Source organism: Meriones unguiculatus, chromosome 2 (genome assembly GCF_030254825.1).
Source record: "Meriones unguiculatus strain TT.TT164.6M chromosome 2, Bangor_MerUng_6.1, whole genome shotgun sequence".
In the NCBI taxonomy this organism is placed as follows: Eukaryota; Metazoa; Chordata; class Mammalia; order Rodentia; family Muridae; genus Meriones; species Meriones unguiculatus.
This window is the reverse complement of record NC_083350.1, coordinates 77,227,409-77,244,505: the sequence shown is the minus strand read 5'-3', so window position 1 is coordinate 77,244,505 and position 17,097 is coordinate 77,227,409. Positions and strand designations below refer to the sequence as shown.

The following is a 17,097-nucleotide window of genomic DNA, read 5'->3' as shown; positions in this document are numbered from 1 at the left end:
GAAACTGACCCGCCCCTTCCGGCTCGGTGACGGATTTCCTTTGCCTCCAATCGGAGGTCCTGGTAGGAGGGGCTGCAGGGCTGTTCATTTTGGCGGTTAAATTTCAACATGGCTGAGGTAAGCCGTGATAATGAAACTGTGGAAAAGGGGCCTGAGGGTACCTCTCCGGAATCTGTGCCAGTTGACGCGACCGTCTCCAGGGTGAAGCTCCTCGACACCATAGTGGACACTTTTCTCCAGAAACTAGTCGCGGCCAGGAGGTAGGTGGAGGCAGCGAGAGCGAGAAGGGGCGGGAGGGGTTGTCGCCGGGCGCGGCCGCAAATCCCGCGAGATCGGCCGGGTCGGCTCGGTCACTTGGGGCAGCCAGGTGCGGTTGAGCTCTGCGGCTTCGCAGAAGCTCTCCAGTGGGTCGTCCCGTGGCTAGGCTGCAGGGCATGAGGGGAATAGCGGAGTGGCGAGAACCCGCCTGGGAGCTGCTCGGCAGCCGTGGGGTGGGGCAGCCTCCTGAAGGGGCGCCGGGCGCCAGTGTGTACACACAGCGCTGTGGTGGAAAGATACTGCCAGGGCTAACCCTGCGGTCCTGAGGAGAAACTTATGCTCTCCCGAGCACAGACGTACCTAATGCCCACAGAGGTCAGAGGTTTCAGATTCCCCTGGAACTGGAGTTATGGATGGTTGTGAAACACCATCTGGATCCTCTGCAAAATCAACAGGTGCCCCTAACTGCCGAGCCAGCCCTGAACCTCACCTGTAACGACAGCCACCCTGGAGGCTGAGGGAGCCTGGATAACAGTGAGATACCAAAACCCAAGAGACCGTCCCTTTTTGCAGCCTGGCCATCTTGGCTTCCAGTTCGTGTGTCTGTGTTGCAGAACCGAGGATTGAACCTACAGCCTCTGTGTGCTAGGCAACTGCTCCACCACTGCGCTGCATCGCCAGGCCTTTTTAAAGCTTTTTTGTCTGGAGGGGGATGGGGGGATGGACAGGTTAAGAGCACACACTGCACTTGGCGGAGGACTGCAGTTAGAGACCCCGTGCCCAAGTCAGGGAGTTCACGTCTGTCTACCTGTGACCCCTCGATCTAGGAGCGATTTCCAACTGTTGGGAGACCTGCTTTTCCTCACACATGCACACATACTCCCCCTCCCCGCTGATAGAATTTAAAAGATAAATTTTGGGCTTGGAGAAGTGGCCCTGTGGGTAAGAGTACTCTATACTTTCCCAGAGGACCTCGATTCAGTTCCTAGGACTCAGGTTTCACAGCGTACATAGTCTTAAAAAAACACTTGTTTGACCTTTTTGAGGCAGGGTCTCAATGAGTGGTCCATAAGGCTTGACTTGGACTGATGGTCAGCCTGTTAAGGGGCTGTGGGATTATGGGTGCACAGCATGACACCCGCAGTGCTTGCTTCTCATGGACCTTGTGACCATGGACCTTGTGGCTCTTGGCTTCCCTCCTAACAAACACCTTCCTGCCTTCCCAGTATTTGGCGCTACAGATATGATAAAGCAGCCAAGTTACTATTGAGTGGGTAGCATACAATAAACAAGATAACCACAGGACTTGATAGCATAATGAACACAGATAAGAAAACAAATTAAAAGCCACAGTTAATAGACTGGTGATGTGCAGAGAACTAAGTAAGATGGCTAGAGGGATCTACTCTGAGGAAGTGATAACCGAGCTGAAGTTTGAAAAATGGGAAGGAACTGGCTTTTGAAAAAAAAAGTATACAGGCCCTGGGATGATCCGGTCTTTGTGGTAGATGTATCCTTGGCTATAATATAGTGATCAAAGGGAGAGTAAATCCAGGATAGGCTGATTTTCTCAATTAGAGCCCAGTTTTGCATGATGAAGTTTTTAAAAAGGATTTTCTTTTCCCCCAGAGGTATGAGTGGTTAACCTGTATGTGTGTGTGCACCACGTGTGTTCCTGATGCTATCAGAAGCCAGAGAGGGTTTCAAGGTCTCATGGAACTGGAGTTACAGATGATTGTGAGCCTCCATGTTGGTTCTAGGAACCAAACCTGGGTTCTCTCTGCAAGAGCAACCAGTGTTCCTTTCTTGAGACAGGGTTTCTCTGTTTAGCCTTGGCTATTCTGGACTTACTTTGCAGACCAGGCTGTCCTTGAACTTACAGAGATCCGCCTGCCTCTGCCTCCCTGAGTGGTGGGCTTGTCAGCTGTTTGTCACTGTGCCTGGCTTGCAGCCAGTGTTCTTAATGGCTGAGCCATCTTTCCAGCCCCAGTCCTTATGGCAGTTTGATAAAATAATTTGTAAATATTTTTTTGTGCAAGTCATCACACACTCTCACTCTTTCCAACTAGTATCGTTGCTCCCCTCCCCTTTAGTTTTCCAAACTTTGGTCTTCTCAAAGCCTCTCTGTTGGCTGTAGGTCTTCAAGGTATTTATAATAGAAATAATCATTGGTTAGTGATGGTATCTAGACTGTTAGAGTTGTTGGAGATACAGCAGTTGCGGAGACCCACAAGGCCCCTGCCCTGGTGGAGTAGACTTGGTATTAATATAAAGAAAAACTCCAGGCCTGGCATGGTGGCAGGTACTTGTAATCCCAGCACTTGGGGACTGGAGGCAGGAGTGAAGAGTGAAGAGTTGTGTGGTCCAGTTGGTGCTAGGAACCACAAGGCTTTCCCGTGGAGCAAGGTGTCTTTGACTCCACAGCAGAGTGCTCTTGTTGCATCACGGGTGTTCCTGTTATAGAACAAGGAAAACTGGGGAGAGGAAATACAAGTCTGTTGGCAGATGCATTGTGGATGCCAATCTGAGTGTCCTCAACTTGGCTATTGTAAAAATAAAAGAGATTTCTGGACTCACAGGTACTACTGCGTCTTAGCAGCTGGGCTCTAAAGGAGCTGGAAGAATCTGAAAGCTTTTCAATCTCTGAAGAAGGTGATGTCTACCAATGTGTTGTCAGAAAGCCCCTAACCAAGGTCAGAAAGCCCAGCACCGGAACACTGAAGACTCAGCGTCCTGTCATTCCACGTGGCCTGTAGTTGTATTAGCTTTCTGTCTCTCATAAATACCTGGGCTTATTGTCACTCACTGTTTAAAGGTTTTAGTCCACAGTTGCTTTGGCTTCAAGCACAAAAGCAGGTCACCTCTTAGCTAGCAGAAAGAAGAGGAGCCAGAGTCCAAGATACCCTTCAGCCATCCAGCCCCAGTACACTAACTTCCTTGTTAGGCTTCCACCCTAGAGGGTCCAACACCTTCGAGTAGCAAAGACCGGGCCAAACTTTCAGTACATGGACATTTAGGGGTCATTTGCTGTTTAAACTATGACGGTCCGTCTCCCTCACAAACGATGTGAAGTTCTCATATGGCACATATGGTCTGGCTTATGGTGTTCACAGCATCAACCAGCACATTTGCATACTCAATAAGTAGTTCCGGAATAAACAAGCCCCAGGTCATCGCCTGAATGTCAGACCTATATCCAACAACTTATTACTACAATTGTATCCCACAGAACAGTCAACTTATACGTGAATTACCCTCTTTTCCTGGGTCCTTTTCATGGTTGGGAGCAGCTGCTTTCTAAGTACCTTCCAATTCTATTTGGGAGTTCACCTGACTCCCTTCCTGCATCTCTCCTTTCTGATCTTATTTCCAGCCTTGACACCACTGTTAGTCACAGATGCAGCGTCAGTCTTCAAACCCCTCTTGTACTTCAGTCTTGCCCACTCACCAGTCTACAATTGGGGCTGCCTCACTCCCTGCTCTGCCCACATCTTTAACCTCAGGCCTGCTTCTGGGTACAAAGCATACACCTTGCATGCAAAGGTGAAAGCCTAAAACTTGATGCCTTTTCCTGTTACTTTTCACTAGAACATTCTTCCCTTCATTGGTTAAGTATGCACATCAGTTGGTCTCCGTATTTATTGAAAGGTGAGGTTAGGACTGCACTACTTTGGAACAGTGAGGTTGGAGAATGAGTTAGACACTTCCTGGCAAGCGCAAGTCCTTTGCAAATACAGACTTTATTTTTGAGACAGAGTCTTGCTGTATAGCTCAGGCTGGCCACAGACTCAAAATTCTCAAGCTTCAGCCTCCTGAATGCTGTGCTCCAGATATATAAGGAGGATGCAGTTATTTGGTTTCCTGGCTACCTCTCCTCCCAAACTTATTACACAGATATTGTTTCTTTATTCATATGTCAGTCATCTAAAGGTTATGGGGTGGTTGGTTTGTGTTTGTTTTGAAACAATTTTCGTTGGTTCCATTGCTCAGACTAGCTTGGAACTCACCACGTAGCACAGGCTGCCCTGGGACTCATTGAACTCCTCTGACAGCCTAGCACTGCTGAGATGACAAGTGTGAGTTACCACATCTGTGTGTGTGTGTGTGTGTGTGTGTGTGTGTGTGTGTATCCAGAGGTCATCCTCCAGTGTCTTTCCTCAGGAACTTTCCACCATGTTCTTTGAAACAGGGTTCCTCATCACCAGGGCATGAGACTTGTTAGGCTTGACTGTGTGGCCAGTGGCTTCCCTCATCTCGCTGTGCTGGTATAACAAGCACATACCATCACACCAGGCTTTTTTACATGTGTTCTAGGCATCAAACTCAGGCCCTCCCCTAGCTCCATTTCCACCATCAAGTAATGGCTCCCAACCATTAGTAACTCCACTTCCAGGGAATCCAGCACCTTCTTTTGGCCTCCACTAGCGCCAGGCATGTGTGTGATGCATACATATACATATAGGCAAAACACACATACGCATAAAGTGAGAAATAAAAATAATTATACATAACCAAGCTAGGTGTGGTGGCGCAAGCACTAAGGAGGCAGAGGCAGGAGGATCTCTGAGTTTGAGGCCATCCTGGTCTACAAAGTGAGTTCCGGACATCCAGGGCTGCACAGAGAAACCCTGTCTTGAAAAACCAGAAAAAATAATAATTATACCCCCAAACCCCTTTATCGTCATGCTGGCTGGACCAGCCCTTCCTCAACTGAGCTGTCTTTCCAGGCCCTTAACAGTGTATTCCTTAAAGCCCAGACTGCTTTTCCCTACTGTTGGTGTTACTTTCTTAAGAACTCTTTTATTTACATTTTTTATCTTTTTCTCCCTCCTCCACCCCAATCCTGTCCAACACCCCAATACCAGATAGGAGAAAAAAGAGTTAATGGGATAGGGGCTGCAGATCTCTATATTAGCTGCTTCCTGGTCGTGGTCGGGTTCCTTGGAGCTAGTCTAATCCTCGTTTCGGGAGATCTCCATCTTCTTTTTCCACAACAGCAACTAGGAGCAGCAAGGAAGGAGCAGCCGTGTTCTTTCTTCGACCTCCACACTCTCTGGGCTCTGGCATTTATTTTCTCTCCAAAGTCCTCAAGTTTAAATTATTTGCAGCTGGAGCTCTGAGGCAACTAGTCTGCTGCTGTGGACCATCTGAATCAGTCCCACATCCCACACCTGGGACCGAAACAAAAACATATTTATATCCACAACAGGTTTAAAAAAAATGTGTATATGTGTACAAGGGTTTATGTGCATATGCATGTTTGGGTACCAGAGGACATCAGGTGTCCTATACTCTCTATAGTTCTGCCTTGAGCTTCCAAGCAGGTTCTCTTGTTGAACCAGGAGCTTGTGGTTTCTCAGCTTGGCCTGCAATCAGTAAGCCCCAGGAGTCCTGACCTTCTCAGCACTGAGTTGCAGTGTGTGCACATTGTGCCTGGCTTTCATGTAGCTCGAGCCTGCCGTCTCTCCAGCCCCACCACTTACATATTCTTAATGTAAATATTAGGTTGAACAGGAGAACAGGTTGTGTGTTAGGTCCACAGTGAGTAGAGGAAGACTGGACGTGCTGGGCTTCCGGGACCTGCTGTCCTTCATTTCGTTGGCCTGGCTGAGGCCCAGCTGCCAGATCTGTCCTTCTTGGGCTTCATACTGTAGAAATTTAGCTACCTGTGGCCCTGCTATTTGTTGTACTCTCCTGCCTTGTTCTCTGAAAGTGAAATCTTTTCTGTCCTCACAGCCCCCTGGACCTTCTGAAACAGCCGATTTCTTTAGCTGCAGCAAGCAAGGGGCTTCTCTTCTGTGTTTTGTGAGTCTGAACCTGCGGTGTTAGTGGAGCCCAGGCTGAGGTAATTAGCACTGTTCAGAGAGAAGCCAGGTCTCCCTCCCGTGCTTCCTCAGTTCGGCACAGGACAGTAGGTCCCATGAGAGGAGAACTGAGGGAGTTGAGGTCTTACCATGTCCTGATCAGTCTTGTGGCCTGGGATATTCTGAGCAGGGTGTGGTTTATAAAGTTGAGTCCAAGGAAAGAGAACAAACAGCAACTGTGCCTGTAATACCAGGATCATGGGATCCTCAGAGACCACCAGGAGATGACTCGATGCAAGCGCAAGAGAGCTTTATTACAAGAGCGATCGAACTCGGGACCTAAGACTCACTGACACAGCAGCAGAGAAGTGGGACCCTGAGCCCTGAGTGAGCATGGTTTTTAAAGGGAAAGACTGTAAGCAGGGGGTTTCCATGACAGCAAGTGGGGTGGGGGATACATGTTTCCATGACAGCAAGCAGGGGGTTCATGCCTTGATATTACAGGATTGGGTAAAAGCCATAGGGGAGAGGTGACCGTTTACATAATCACAGGGAAATTGTCTCTATTTTTTTTACTAAACATTTATTTAGTTTAGAAATTACTAAACTTTTAGTAATTTCTAAACTAAATAAATGCGATATTTCCTAGAGGACGTTGCTAGGAGAGCCTTTTTTTCTCTCTTGCTCGTTCAAAGGGGTGACATCTACCCCAGATTGACCTCAGGCTTCTTAGGTGGCTGAGGATAACCTGGAACCTCTGATCCTCCAGCTCCTAACTCCTGGTTGCTGGGATTACATGCCTGTACCAGCACAGCAGGATCTTGTAATCTGGGTATTGAACCTGGCTTTATGCATGCCACACGATCACTCTACCAACTGAAGTAACAGGCCTGGGAAGCAAAGTCCCATAGCATCACCTGCAGTTCCTGCTCCTCAGACTGAGCCAGAGGAGTACTGGGAGCCCGGAAGCTTGAGACCAGAAAGGCTACAAAGACTTTGTATAGAAAACAAACCAACCAGAGCTGGAGAAATGGCTTGTTGCTCTTGCAGAGGACCCAAGCCTGGTTCCCAGCACCATATGGCAGCTCACAGCCATCTGAAACTCCAGTTCCAGGGGATCCAATATCCTCTTTTGGCCTCTTTTTGTAGGAGGCATGGACATAATGCACACACATACATGTTGGGCTCTACTAATAGCAAATTAGTTTCATTTCAACACATACATGCAGGCAAAATACACATACTAAAATGAAAATAATAAAATCTCAAAAAAAGAGGCGGGGGGAGTGATAGAAGCAGACGCACATCGCATGTGCACACACAAAGACTACCCAGTACATTCTCCGAGGCTTCCTGGGCTTGGCTAGGAAGTCTCACCTCCCTTCCCTACCCAACTCCCCCCAACTTTTTTCCATTTATTTATTTATTTATTTATTTATTTATTTATTTATTTATTTATTTGACATAGGGTTTCTCTGTGTAGCCTTGGCTGTTCTGGAGTCACTTTGTAGACCAGGCTGCCCTCGAACTCACAGAAATCCACTGAGTGCTGGGATTATAGTCATACACTGTCATGCCCTTATTTATTTACTTACTTATTTACTTTTCAGTGCAGGGCAGTGAAGCCAGGGCCTCAAGCATGTTAAGCACACTCTACTACTGAGCTACATCCAAAGTCTTTTCTTTGTTTCTTCTCAGACATTTTCCTTCAAGGTGTATTTCTTCTCTGGATGTTCGCTGTAAATTGGTAGCCCAGTAGGCACTGCAGCTCCCAATAGGGAGGGAAAGATGGCAGCAAACACAGATGCTCACATGACTGTGCCAGTGAGCAGTGTGACAGACTCCCCCCATCTAAGCATAAACATTTTGTCTTCGTATACTTGGGTGGCTACACTCAGATATCAAAAGGACAATTCAAAGGGCAGATGCTGGGAGCCCTTCCAATCCACAACCCACAGCAGAGTACCAGGCATCTTGCTTTGTTCCTGCTCCAGCCACCACTCAGTCTGTGGCCATGAAGAGGAATGTGGAAGGATATATGATGCCTGCCCGAGTGGGCTGGAGTCGAAATGGGGATAACTGTGGCTTAAACATCAGAGATCCTGTTATCTTCACAGCCCACTCAGGCATCCGGTTCAAGCCAGGAACATCTTGTCTCAGCTCCAGGAATGGGCAGGACCCAGGGTGAAGCCGACTCTGCCCACAAGTGTCCCTTAAGAGCCCTCCTGGGGTTCCCGTTGCTGAGAATCCTATAAATGTGAAGGACCCCAGAAACAAAATATGCACATTTCACAAGAAGAGACACTTTCTACAGAGTCCCAGGTAGCCTAGTAGGCAGAAAGGTAGTTAGGCCAGGCACCAGCACTCACAGAACAGGAAGATACTGGAATACTGTTTTGTAGTGTGTGTGTGTGTGTGTGTGTGTGTGTGTGTGTGTGTTCGTGTTCGCGCACGTGTGCACGCGTACCGTGCACGCGGGCGTGCCTGTTTATGTGTGCATATGTGCCTGTGGAGGCCAGAGGTTGATGTTGGCTATGTCAGTCAGCCAGTGCCAGTGTGGGAATGGCTTGAATGCTTTGTGGATTTCTTGAGAGCTATACTTAGGAAAGGAAAATGATGCTTTAGAAAACTCCCATAGCCATATGTTGGCCAAATGTAAACTTATGCTTTCTTGTAAAGGCTGTAATATCCTTGTGGAAAGGGATGCCGGAACCCAAATACCCCACAGCAGTGTTAGGGACAAAACAGCATGGAATCTAAGCAAAGCAGGCAGCTAGGATGGAGGTGGGTTCCAAGCTGTAGGCCTGTTCCACTCTAGCTGCCTCTCCCACTGAGGGCCTCAGGTTGGGTGACGAAGCCTTTCCACTAGAGCCTCCCATGGTCTCTCTGTCTATGCTTCCTTTCTCCTCATGACAGAGCAGGCTCTGGCCTTGCCCTCATAGGAGGCCAGCCAGCTCTGTACTGGGAAAGCATGCCAACTCTTAAGGACACTCTGCTTGGGTTCAAGACCTGCCTTCACGGATCATTGTTAGCTTTGTTGCTACCATAAGCCTTGGTTTCCTCCTTTCTCAAGCACTTAACAGCATCGGTACTGCCTAAATTGCTCTAAGGATTAAATGCCACTACATCTCTGAAGTACGAATGCCTGCCTCACACATAGACACCTCCCCAAATAGCCCCCACTGCTGCAGGGACCTAGAAGAGTCAGCCAGCTGGCTTCTCGGGGCTTAGAAGTTTCTTCCCTTTGGAAGGAAGGTGCTTTGGTTGCAACTCCGTGGAAAGAAACAATCCAGCAGCGGGAACTAGCCATTAGGATTTGTTCCTATGAGACAGTACTGAATGAGATAAACCAGATCAAGAAACATAGATGTTGTATATATGTTCTCCCTCATATGTGGGCGGGGGAAAACAGCCTAAGCTACCCAAGACCCTGTTGAAATCAGTAAACAATAAAACTCCTAATAAAAGCAGGTCATTGTGGTTTTGAGTGATATCTTAGTTACTTTCCTGTTGCTGTGACAAAGCAACTGATAAAAGAAAGAATTTAATTTGGGGCTCATGGTTCCAGAGGGTGAGAGTCCATGGCCATCAAGACAGGAAGTGTGGCAATTGTTAGCATGTTGCTATAGCTGTGGCTGAAAGCCTACACTCTAATCCACAAACAGGAAGCAGGAGAGAGAACCTGGGAATGAGAGAACCTTTTAAAACCTCAAGCCCACCCCCAGTGACCTCCTGCAACAAGACCTCCTAATCCTCCTAATCCTCTCAGACAGCTGCACCAGCTAGGTATCCAAACAGGAGCCTGTGGGGGTCATTCTCAGTCATGGTGGTTTGAATGCTTGGGCCCTAGCTAGTGGAACTGTTAAGGATTGGAAGGTGAGGCTTTGTTGGAGGTGTGTCACTAGGAGTGGGCTTTGAGGTTTCTTTCTCTGCTGTCCTTGGATCAGGATGTAAAGCGCTCAGCTACTGCTCCAGTGTCATGACTGTCTGCTTCTAGCCATGATGGTCATGGACTCTACTACCCTCTGAAACCATGAGCCCCAAATTAAATACTTTCTCAGGCTTGCCTTGGTCATTGTGTCTCTTCACAGCAATAAAACACTAACAAAGATACCATTCAAAGCACCCAATAACCTGCTTTTTTTTTTTTTTAATTGTGCTTATTCAACAGGGTCTCTTGTAACTTAGGCTGGTCTTAAACTTACTATGTTGCTGAGGGTGACCTTGAACTCCTGATCTTCTGGCCTCCATCTCCCAAGTACTGGGATTGCAAGTGTATTCCTGGTTTTATGCAGCACTGGGAATGAAACTATGACTTCATCCATGTTAGGCAAGCACTCTGCCAACTGAACTCCATCTGCAGCCCCATAACCTGTCTGTGAATGCTGCTAGAGCTCTAGTTGAGAATAGCATGTGACTTGGGGGCAGATCTGCACCCACCGACATCATCTGGGTTTCAATGACAAAACTGAGTCTTGTAATAAAACAGAGAGGAGTGGCTGGGTGCTAATCCTCTGCCTTTGCCTGTCTCCTTCCTGACAGCTACGAGAGATTCACCAGCTGTTACAAACACTTCTACCAGCTGAACCCTGAGGTGACACGGCAGGTCTATGACAAGTTTGTGGCTCAGTTGCAGACATCCATCCGGGTGAGTGGCACAGCGGCCAGAAGGTCCTTTTTGTGTAGGTCTCTCTGTACATTCAGTTCCTTAGAGGTGGCAGCCTGTGGGCCGTCGCTGTTGCTGGGTTCCTAGACGGTCACCCAGGGCAGTGGCTGCAGCTCCAGGCACCCCTGCCCTCCAAACAGGGTGAGCCCTGAGTGCCCCTTCTCTCACTGCCCTGTAATATGTGTTTATTCATTGTCTGCCAGCCTGGGAGCTCAATCAGGGCAAGACATGACTGACTTTTGTACCCCAGCTTCAGAAGAGACATTTTAAAAACTGAGTATTCCTGGAAATGCCAAAAAGGACAGGGCTCCACAGTCACCGAGATGATTGCCCAGTGTGGTAGCTCACAGCTTTAATTCCAGGACTCAGGAGGCAGGTGGATCTGTGGGAGGTCAAGGCCAGCCACGATTACACAGTGAGAGCCTTCTTTAAAAAAGCTTCCGTGCTGTTCCTAGAGAGTCAGTTGTCTGTGTTCCTGCAGCAGGGCGGTCTTGTTCCAGTCAGCAACAGGCCTGCCCCGTTCTCTCCCAAGTTACTCTTTGTAACCCTGGCTGCCCTGAACTCAGAGACTTGTCTGCCTCTGGCCCACCCCTGCTTCTGGAGGGCTGCGATTAAAGGCATCTGCTACCATTTCTAGCGTGTAGGCTCTTTTTCAGTGTTTGATTTTTTTTTATATATATATTTTATTGTTTTAATTGTAAAAATCACATACTGTAGACTACTCAGGAGGCTGATCGAAATTAGACTAAATCTTCCTAAATGCTGTTAGCAGTTCTGCATACTTCCACTGAGGGCAAGCATGAAGTCATCACAGCTCTCTCTTCCTTTCTACTCAGGAGGAAATCTCAGAAATAAAACAGGAGGGGAACCTGGAAGCTGTCCTGAACTCCCTGGATGAGATTGTAGAAGAAGGCAAAGCTCACGGAGAGCCAGCCTGGTAAGAGCAGTAGAGGGTACTTCAGGGCGCATCAGGGTGTGAACAGAGACGGATTCTCACCTGTAGCTGAGCTCCTGGACCCTGGCCTCTAAAAGAGCACTTCCTGAGGCCTTCCTGGGACCCATGGTGCTTTATAAGGGCAAGTAGAAGGGAGAGCTCAGGGAGGTGCCAGATAGTGAGATTTGGTTTCGTGGACAGATTAGGTGACCAGACACATGGCCTGAGTAATTTGTTTATTCAACAAATAATCAGGAAGCCCGTACTATCTGCTCAGTGTGGTAGCAGAGGCTGGAGATTCAGTAATGAACAGGCTGCCCTCTGCAGCTGGCATTTCACTGGACACCATGGTCACCTGAGCTGCTGTGTGCAGGAGAAGGAAGTGGAGGTGGGTTAAGGAGTGACCAGGGTGGCCTGGGCTCCAGGAACCTTCCACTTCCTGCCCTTACATTACCTTATAGCTCCCAGGCTAGAATTGGCATATACCTTTTATTTTCTGTTATTATTGTTATTATTAGTAATAATAGTATTTTATTCTATTAGGCACTGAGTGTAGGGCCTCGGGCATGCTAGACAGGATTTTACTGGTGAGCTATGTCCTTAGCCCTCTTTCTTCACTGAGTTTCCCTCAGCCAGGGGCTATAGAGATGGCTCAGAGGTCAAGAATACTGGCTGTTACTCCTGGTCCTGTTACAGGACCAGGGTTTGGCTCCTAGCAGCCATGTAACTGCTCATAAGCACTCTAAGCACTCTTCACTCCAGTTCTAGGAGGGTCAGTGTCCTCTGTGAGTCTGTCAGCACCAGGCACTCACGTGCACGCACATGCACACTCAGGCAAAGCTCTATACACATAAAATACAAAATATAGTATTTTGTTTGTTTGGTTTGGTTTTTTTGGTTTGATTTTTTGTTTGTTTGGTTGGTTTTTGGTTTTTCAAGACAGGATTTCTCTCTGTAACCCTGGCTGTCCTGGAATTCTCTTCTGTACATCAAGCTGGCCTCAAATTCACAGAGATGTGCCTGTCTCCGCCTCCCAAGTGCTGGGATTAAAGGTGTGCACCACCACTGCCCAGCTAATAAAAGGTTTTTTTTTTTTTCTTTTTGGCTTTCTGAGACAGGGTTTCTCTGTATAAGCCTGGCTGTCCTGGAACTCACTCTGTAAACCAGGCTGGCCTCAAACTCAGAGATCTGCCTGCCTCTGCCTCCTGAGTGCTGGAATTAAAGGTGTGGGCCACCACTGCTTCCTTCCCCTGAGACAACACATTGTGTCATGTTGGCTGGCTGGAGCTTGCTGTGTAGACAAGATCTCACAGAGATGTGTCTAGGGTGAATGTGTGCACTAGCACACCTGGCCTCTAGGCTGTGAACCTCGACCTTCCACCTCTGCCTCTCAGGTACTATAGGGTACTTAGATTACCAGGCCCACTGTGGATATCCTTTTTTGTGATTGACCTTAAAAAAATTAATGCTAATGACATGGCTCAGGATGGAGCCCACAGGCAGCCAGCCCACAAGCAGGAAGGGAAGAAGACTGGGGATCAGTAGGTGGCCTGGGCCTGGGACTAAAGTGTCTGTAGGCCTTTCCCCTGTGATGGGCTCATCAGCAGAGTGAACTCACTTTCCAGGCAAGTAGCTCTATGTAGGATGCTTGGCTAAGGGTCCTCTGGCTCACTCAGCCCAGAGAACCCCCAAGCAGCCAGCACAGCAGCTCCAAGCTCAGGGTCCTCTGCTGGGGACACCACTCAAATTTTGAAATTACATTTATTTATTCTTGGGGTGTGTGTGTGTCACAGTACATGTGTAGGGGCCAGAGGAGAGCTGAAGTTTTATAACTGAAATTTGTAGAACCTACAGTAATATTTGCTCATTGACTAACCTTGTTCTCTAAAACATCCATCCATACCTACTAGCTCTCACAGGGCTCTGTGAGAGTCTGGGCCCTCTCTGAGGAGCCACCCAATCTGGGAAAGGTCACTCTGCCTCCATCCCTGATCTCCCTAACTCAGTCTGTTGGGGTACTGTGCTAGCCTGGACACACATGGTCATAAGGACAGAGGTGAGTGCTAGAAAGTTCTAGGGTGCTGAAGATGGATGAGTGTGGAGGCACTGACTGAGGAGGCATGGACATACGCCTTTAGGCAGGGAGGCTCATGGGGCAGGAAGCCTGAGTTTGCATCAGGAACAGGTTTGGGAGGTAAACAGGATCCAAGAAGAGTCCTAGCCTAGCTCAGGACTTGAAGGTACTGTTACTGATTTGGTTTAGAGGTAAAGCCTCCTGTCCACTCACGTTCCTCCCTTTTTGTCCCCTGGGCCCATGTGTGCCTCTCCCCCCAAGGCGACCCAGTGGAATCCCAGAGATGGACCTGTGCAGTGTCATGGCACCCTACCTCCTGAAGCAACAGGACACCCTATGTCGCCGAGTGCGGAAACAGGAGGCCAAGAACCAGGAACTGGCTGACGCTGTCGTGGTCGGGCGCAGGCGGGTGGAAGAGCTGGAGCAGCAGGTTCAGGTCCTCCAGCAGGCATGGCAGGCAAGTGCTTGGCTCTGCCTGCTTTCTCTTGTCTCCGGCCCAGGCCGGTGGCTTTCTCTCCCAGCCTGAGGGAGCCCACTGGGGGCAGGCTGTGTCCACAGCAGTGCAGTCCCTCAGCACCTTTGCTGGGACGTGTTAGGTTGGCTTCTCAGAGCTGAAGTCAGTCACTGCATGTGTTCCCGTGCAGCTGCTGAGAGAGTGTAAACAGAGAGTACCGAGCCTGGGCCTCTGTCCAAGTGGAGCCCACCCCCTGAATGCAGTACTGCAGCTACTGCTGCGTGCAGGCACGGCCAGAGTCCTTCAGTAGCATGCATCAGAATGACCCCAGAGGTCACCCCTGTTCTCCAGGACATGGGTTGGTTCCTAGCACTCACATGGGGGCTCACAACTGTCGTAACTCCAGTTCCAAGGAACCTGACACCCTCCTCTGGCCTCTGCACATTTCAAAAATAAAATAAAGGGCTCTAGAGCCTCTGACGCATGGGACAGGTGTCAGCAAGTTTGTGTCCCTTGAGGGAAAAGTCAATGTCTGAAATTGCTCCCAAGGGACTTTGAGGTACTGGAGCTGGGGAGTGCGGGTGGTAGGAGTGACTGGAGTAGTGAGATGGCTTCTTAGTGGCTCCAGATACAGTTCCAAGGGTCTCAGGAAGGCCCAAGGGGCAGGGTTACTGCCAGGCCCTTTTCATCTGTCACATGGATGCCCAGCCTGCTTCTGAGGATCGTGGTTCCCAGGTTCATTCTGGCTTTCTCTTCCTGTGACCAGTTAGCAGCAACCTGCCCCGGTCTCAGAGAGGTGGCAGCAGCCAGTCTCCCAGCGCTGGTGCGTGGAGCCACTCTCGATCCTCAGCCCATCCATCCCCATGAGGCTCCTTAGCACTCCCATCTCCATGGATAACAAATTGTCCAAACCATGCTCCCCTGAACTATCAGCTGGACTGGTGTTCAGTCTTGACCTCTGTGGGAGCTTCCAAGCCTCTCTTCACTCTCGGTGCTCAGTGACTGAGTAAGCACTTACCCAGCATGCCTAAGTCCTGGGTTCCACTTTCAGCTCTGGGGGGGATAAGTTTCTTCAGGGCCGTCAAAGGATCTGGAGCTACTTTTGGGACTCCTGGTTGAATGTGGAAAGGCCCAGCAGAGGTGGCTAGGGCATTCAGATGTGCCATAAATACCTACTGGGTGGTAGGGACTTCCTGCTTGTCTTTGACCTGGCACATCCTGCTAGGACCGTGACACGAGCCACTGACCCCTCCACAGGGTTCTAGGGGAACCAGGGCTGCAATGGCTGGCACATAGGGTTTGCTCTTCTCACACCCACACGACTATTCTCTTCCTTTGGTTTTAGGCTCTGCACAGAGAGCAGAGGGAGCTACTGTCAGTGCTGAGGGCACCTGAGTGAGGAGCCACTGGGCCCTAGAGCAGAAGACGTCATGGTCCTGTGGAGGCAGTTCCCAGGCAGTAATCGAGGCCCCCCTCAACCAGTTAGGTTCTGGTAGGGTCACCCATACACCATCTTCAGATCCCTGCCGCCATCTTCTGCCTGGAACTCCCACCCTGGGCATCAGAAACCAGGCTTTGTCTCCTGGAGTTGCAGCCAGCACTGCCCCACACCCTCCTGGTTCCCCAGCCCTCCCTGGACCAAGCTGGAGAATCGGTCTTTACTGATTGCTGCTTTGCTGGCCAGCTCACAGGCCCTTGCCATGTTCTCCCCAACTGATTGCCGCCTTGTTGACTGGCCTAAGGGCCCTTGCCATGCTCTCCCCACATCTGTAAATAAACTTCCTCTACTGCACTGTAATCTGTGAGGATGCTTCCTCGCCAGACGTCTGGAGTCAAGACCACTTCTGGGCTCCCGAGCTCTGTCTGCAGTTAAGGCAGTCTGAGGACTCTGGAAGCCTACAGGCCAGGAGTGGGTTGTTTTGATCACCCTGTGCAGACGGCAGCAGGAACCAGGGTCGTTGGGTTCCCTGAGGTCAGGGTGAGCCGTCACTGTGTGGCTGGCGCTGCCCCTGTGCAGCTCGTTGGGGCAGAGAAACCCTGTCTCAAAAAATAAAAAACAACAACAAAAAAGAAAGTGTATGCCTCTGGATGCCTTGCTTCCTGTCTACCTGGCTCATGTCATCTAGTGCTGTCATCTGTAACCATTCTGAATTCAGATTGGTGGGTGGGTGACCAAAGACAAGCCACGGTGAGGTGTAGTGGAACAGGTCTTTAATCCCAGCTCTCTGGAGGCAAAGGCAGGCAGATCTCTGAGTTTGAGGCCAGCCTGGTCTACATTCTGAGACCATCTCAGGAAAAAAAAAAAAAAAGTTGCCTTGCCAGGCACAGTGACACAAACCTGTAATCCCAGCACTCAGGAAGCAGAGGCAGGTGGATCTGTGAGTTCAAGGCCACCCTGGTCTAAAGATCAAGTTCTAGAGGAGCTGTGGCTACACAGAACCACCCTGTCTGAAACAAACAATAACAACAAAATGGTCAGGGTCAGACAGGTCATAATATCAGGTCGCCTTCTGACTCGGGCTCAGCTACAGTGCTCTTCGGTCCGGTGAAGACAGGCCTTTGTGCACCTGGCTGGGGAGCAGGCCCCTTTCTAAGGCTTCCACTAGGAGGTGGCCCCGGCAGGAGGAGAACCACAGGGCCAGGACCCTTGGTTCCTGCAGGTCTGCCCACCAGTGCCCTTCCTGACCTGTGCTCCTCTGTTTGGCACTGTCCCGGAACTCAAGAGGCAGCCTCATGTCTGTGAGCTTTTGGCTCTTTGTTCTCATGCTGTCCAAGTTAGGGTTACTATTGCTGAGATGAAGCACCATGACCAAAGCAACTTGAGGAAAGGGATTATTTGCCTTATACTCCCATATCACTTCATCAAAGGAAGTCGGGGCAGGAACTCAGGCAGGGCAGAACTTGAAG

The 17,097-nt window shown here is 49.4% G+C and overlaps 1 protein-coding gene across 2 annotated transcripts; it reads left to right on the top strand.

Annotated features, from left to right (window-relative positions):
• The first annotated feature begins 7 nt into the window (after positions 1-7).
• Positions 8-16,284, top strand: Pmf1 (polyamine modulated factor 1). Of its 2 annotated transcripts, none has more exons than XM_021637791.2 (5): positions 8-260; positions 10,605-10,710; positions 11,565-11,665; positions 14,059-14,193; positions 15,536-16,284. In XM_021637791.2, exons 1-5 carry the CDS (start codon positions 109-111, stop codon positions 15,573-15,575), a joined length of 534 nt encoding a protein of 177 aa, XP_021493466.1. In that variant the 5' UTR covers positions 8-108; the 3' UTR covers positions 15,576-16,284. The 2 variants fall into 2 exon arrangements, with proteins under 2 accessions (XP_021493466.1, XP_021493465.1); XM_021637790.2 differs by having other exon boundaries at positions 19-260; positions 13,998-14,193; positions 15,536-16,282.
• Positions 16,285-17,097: the final 813 nt, after the last annotated feature.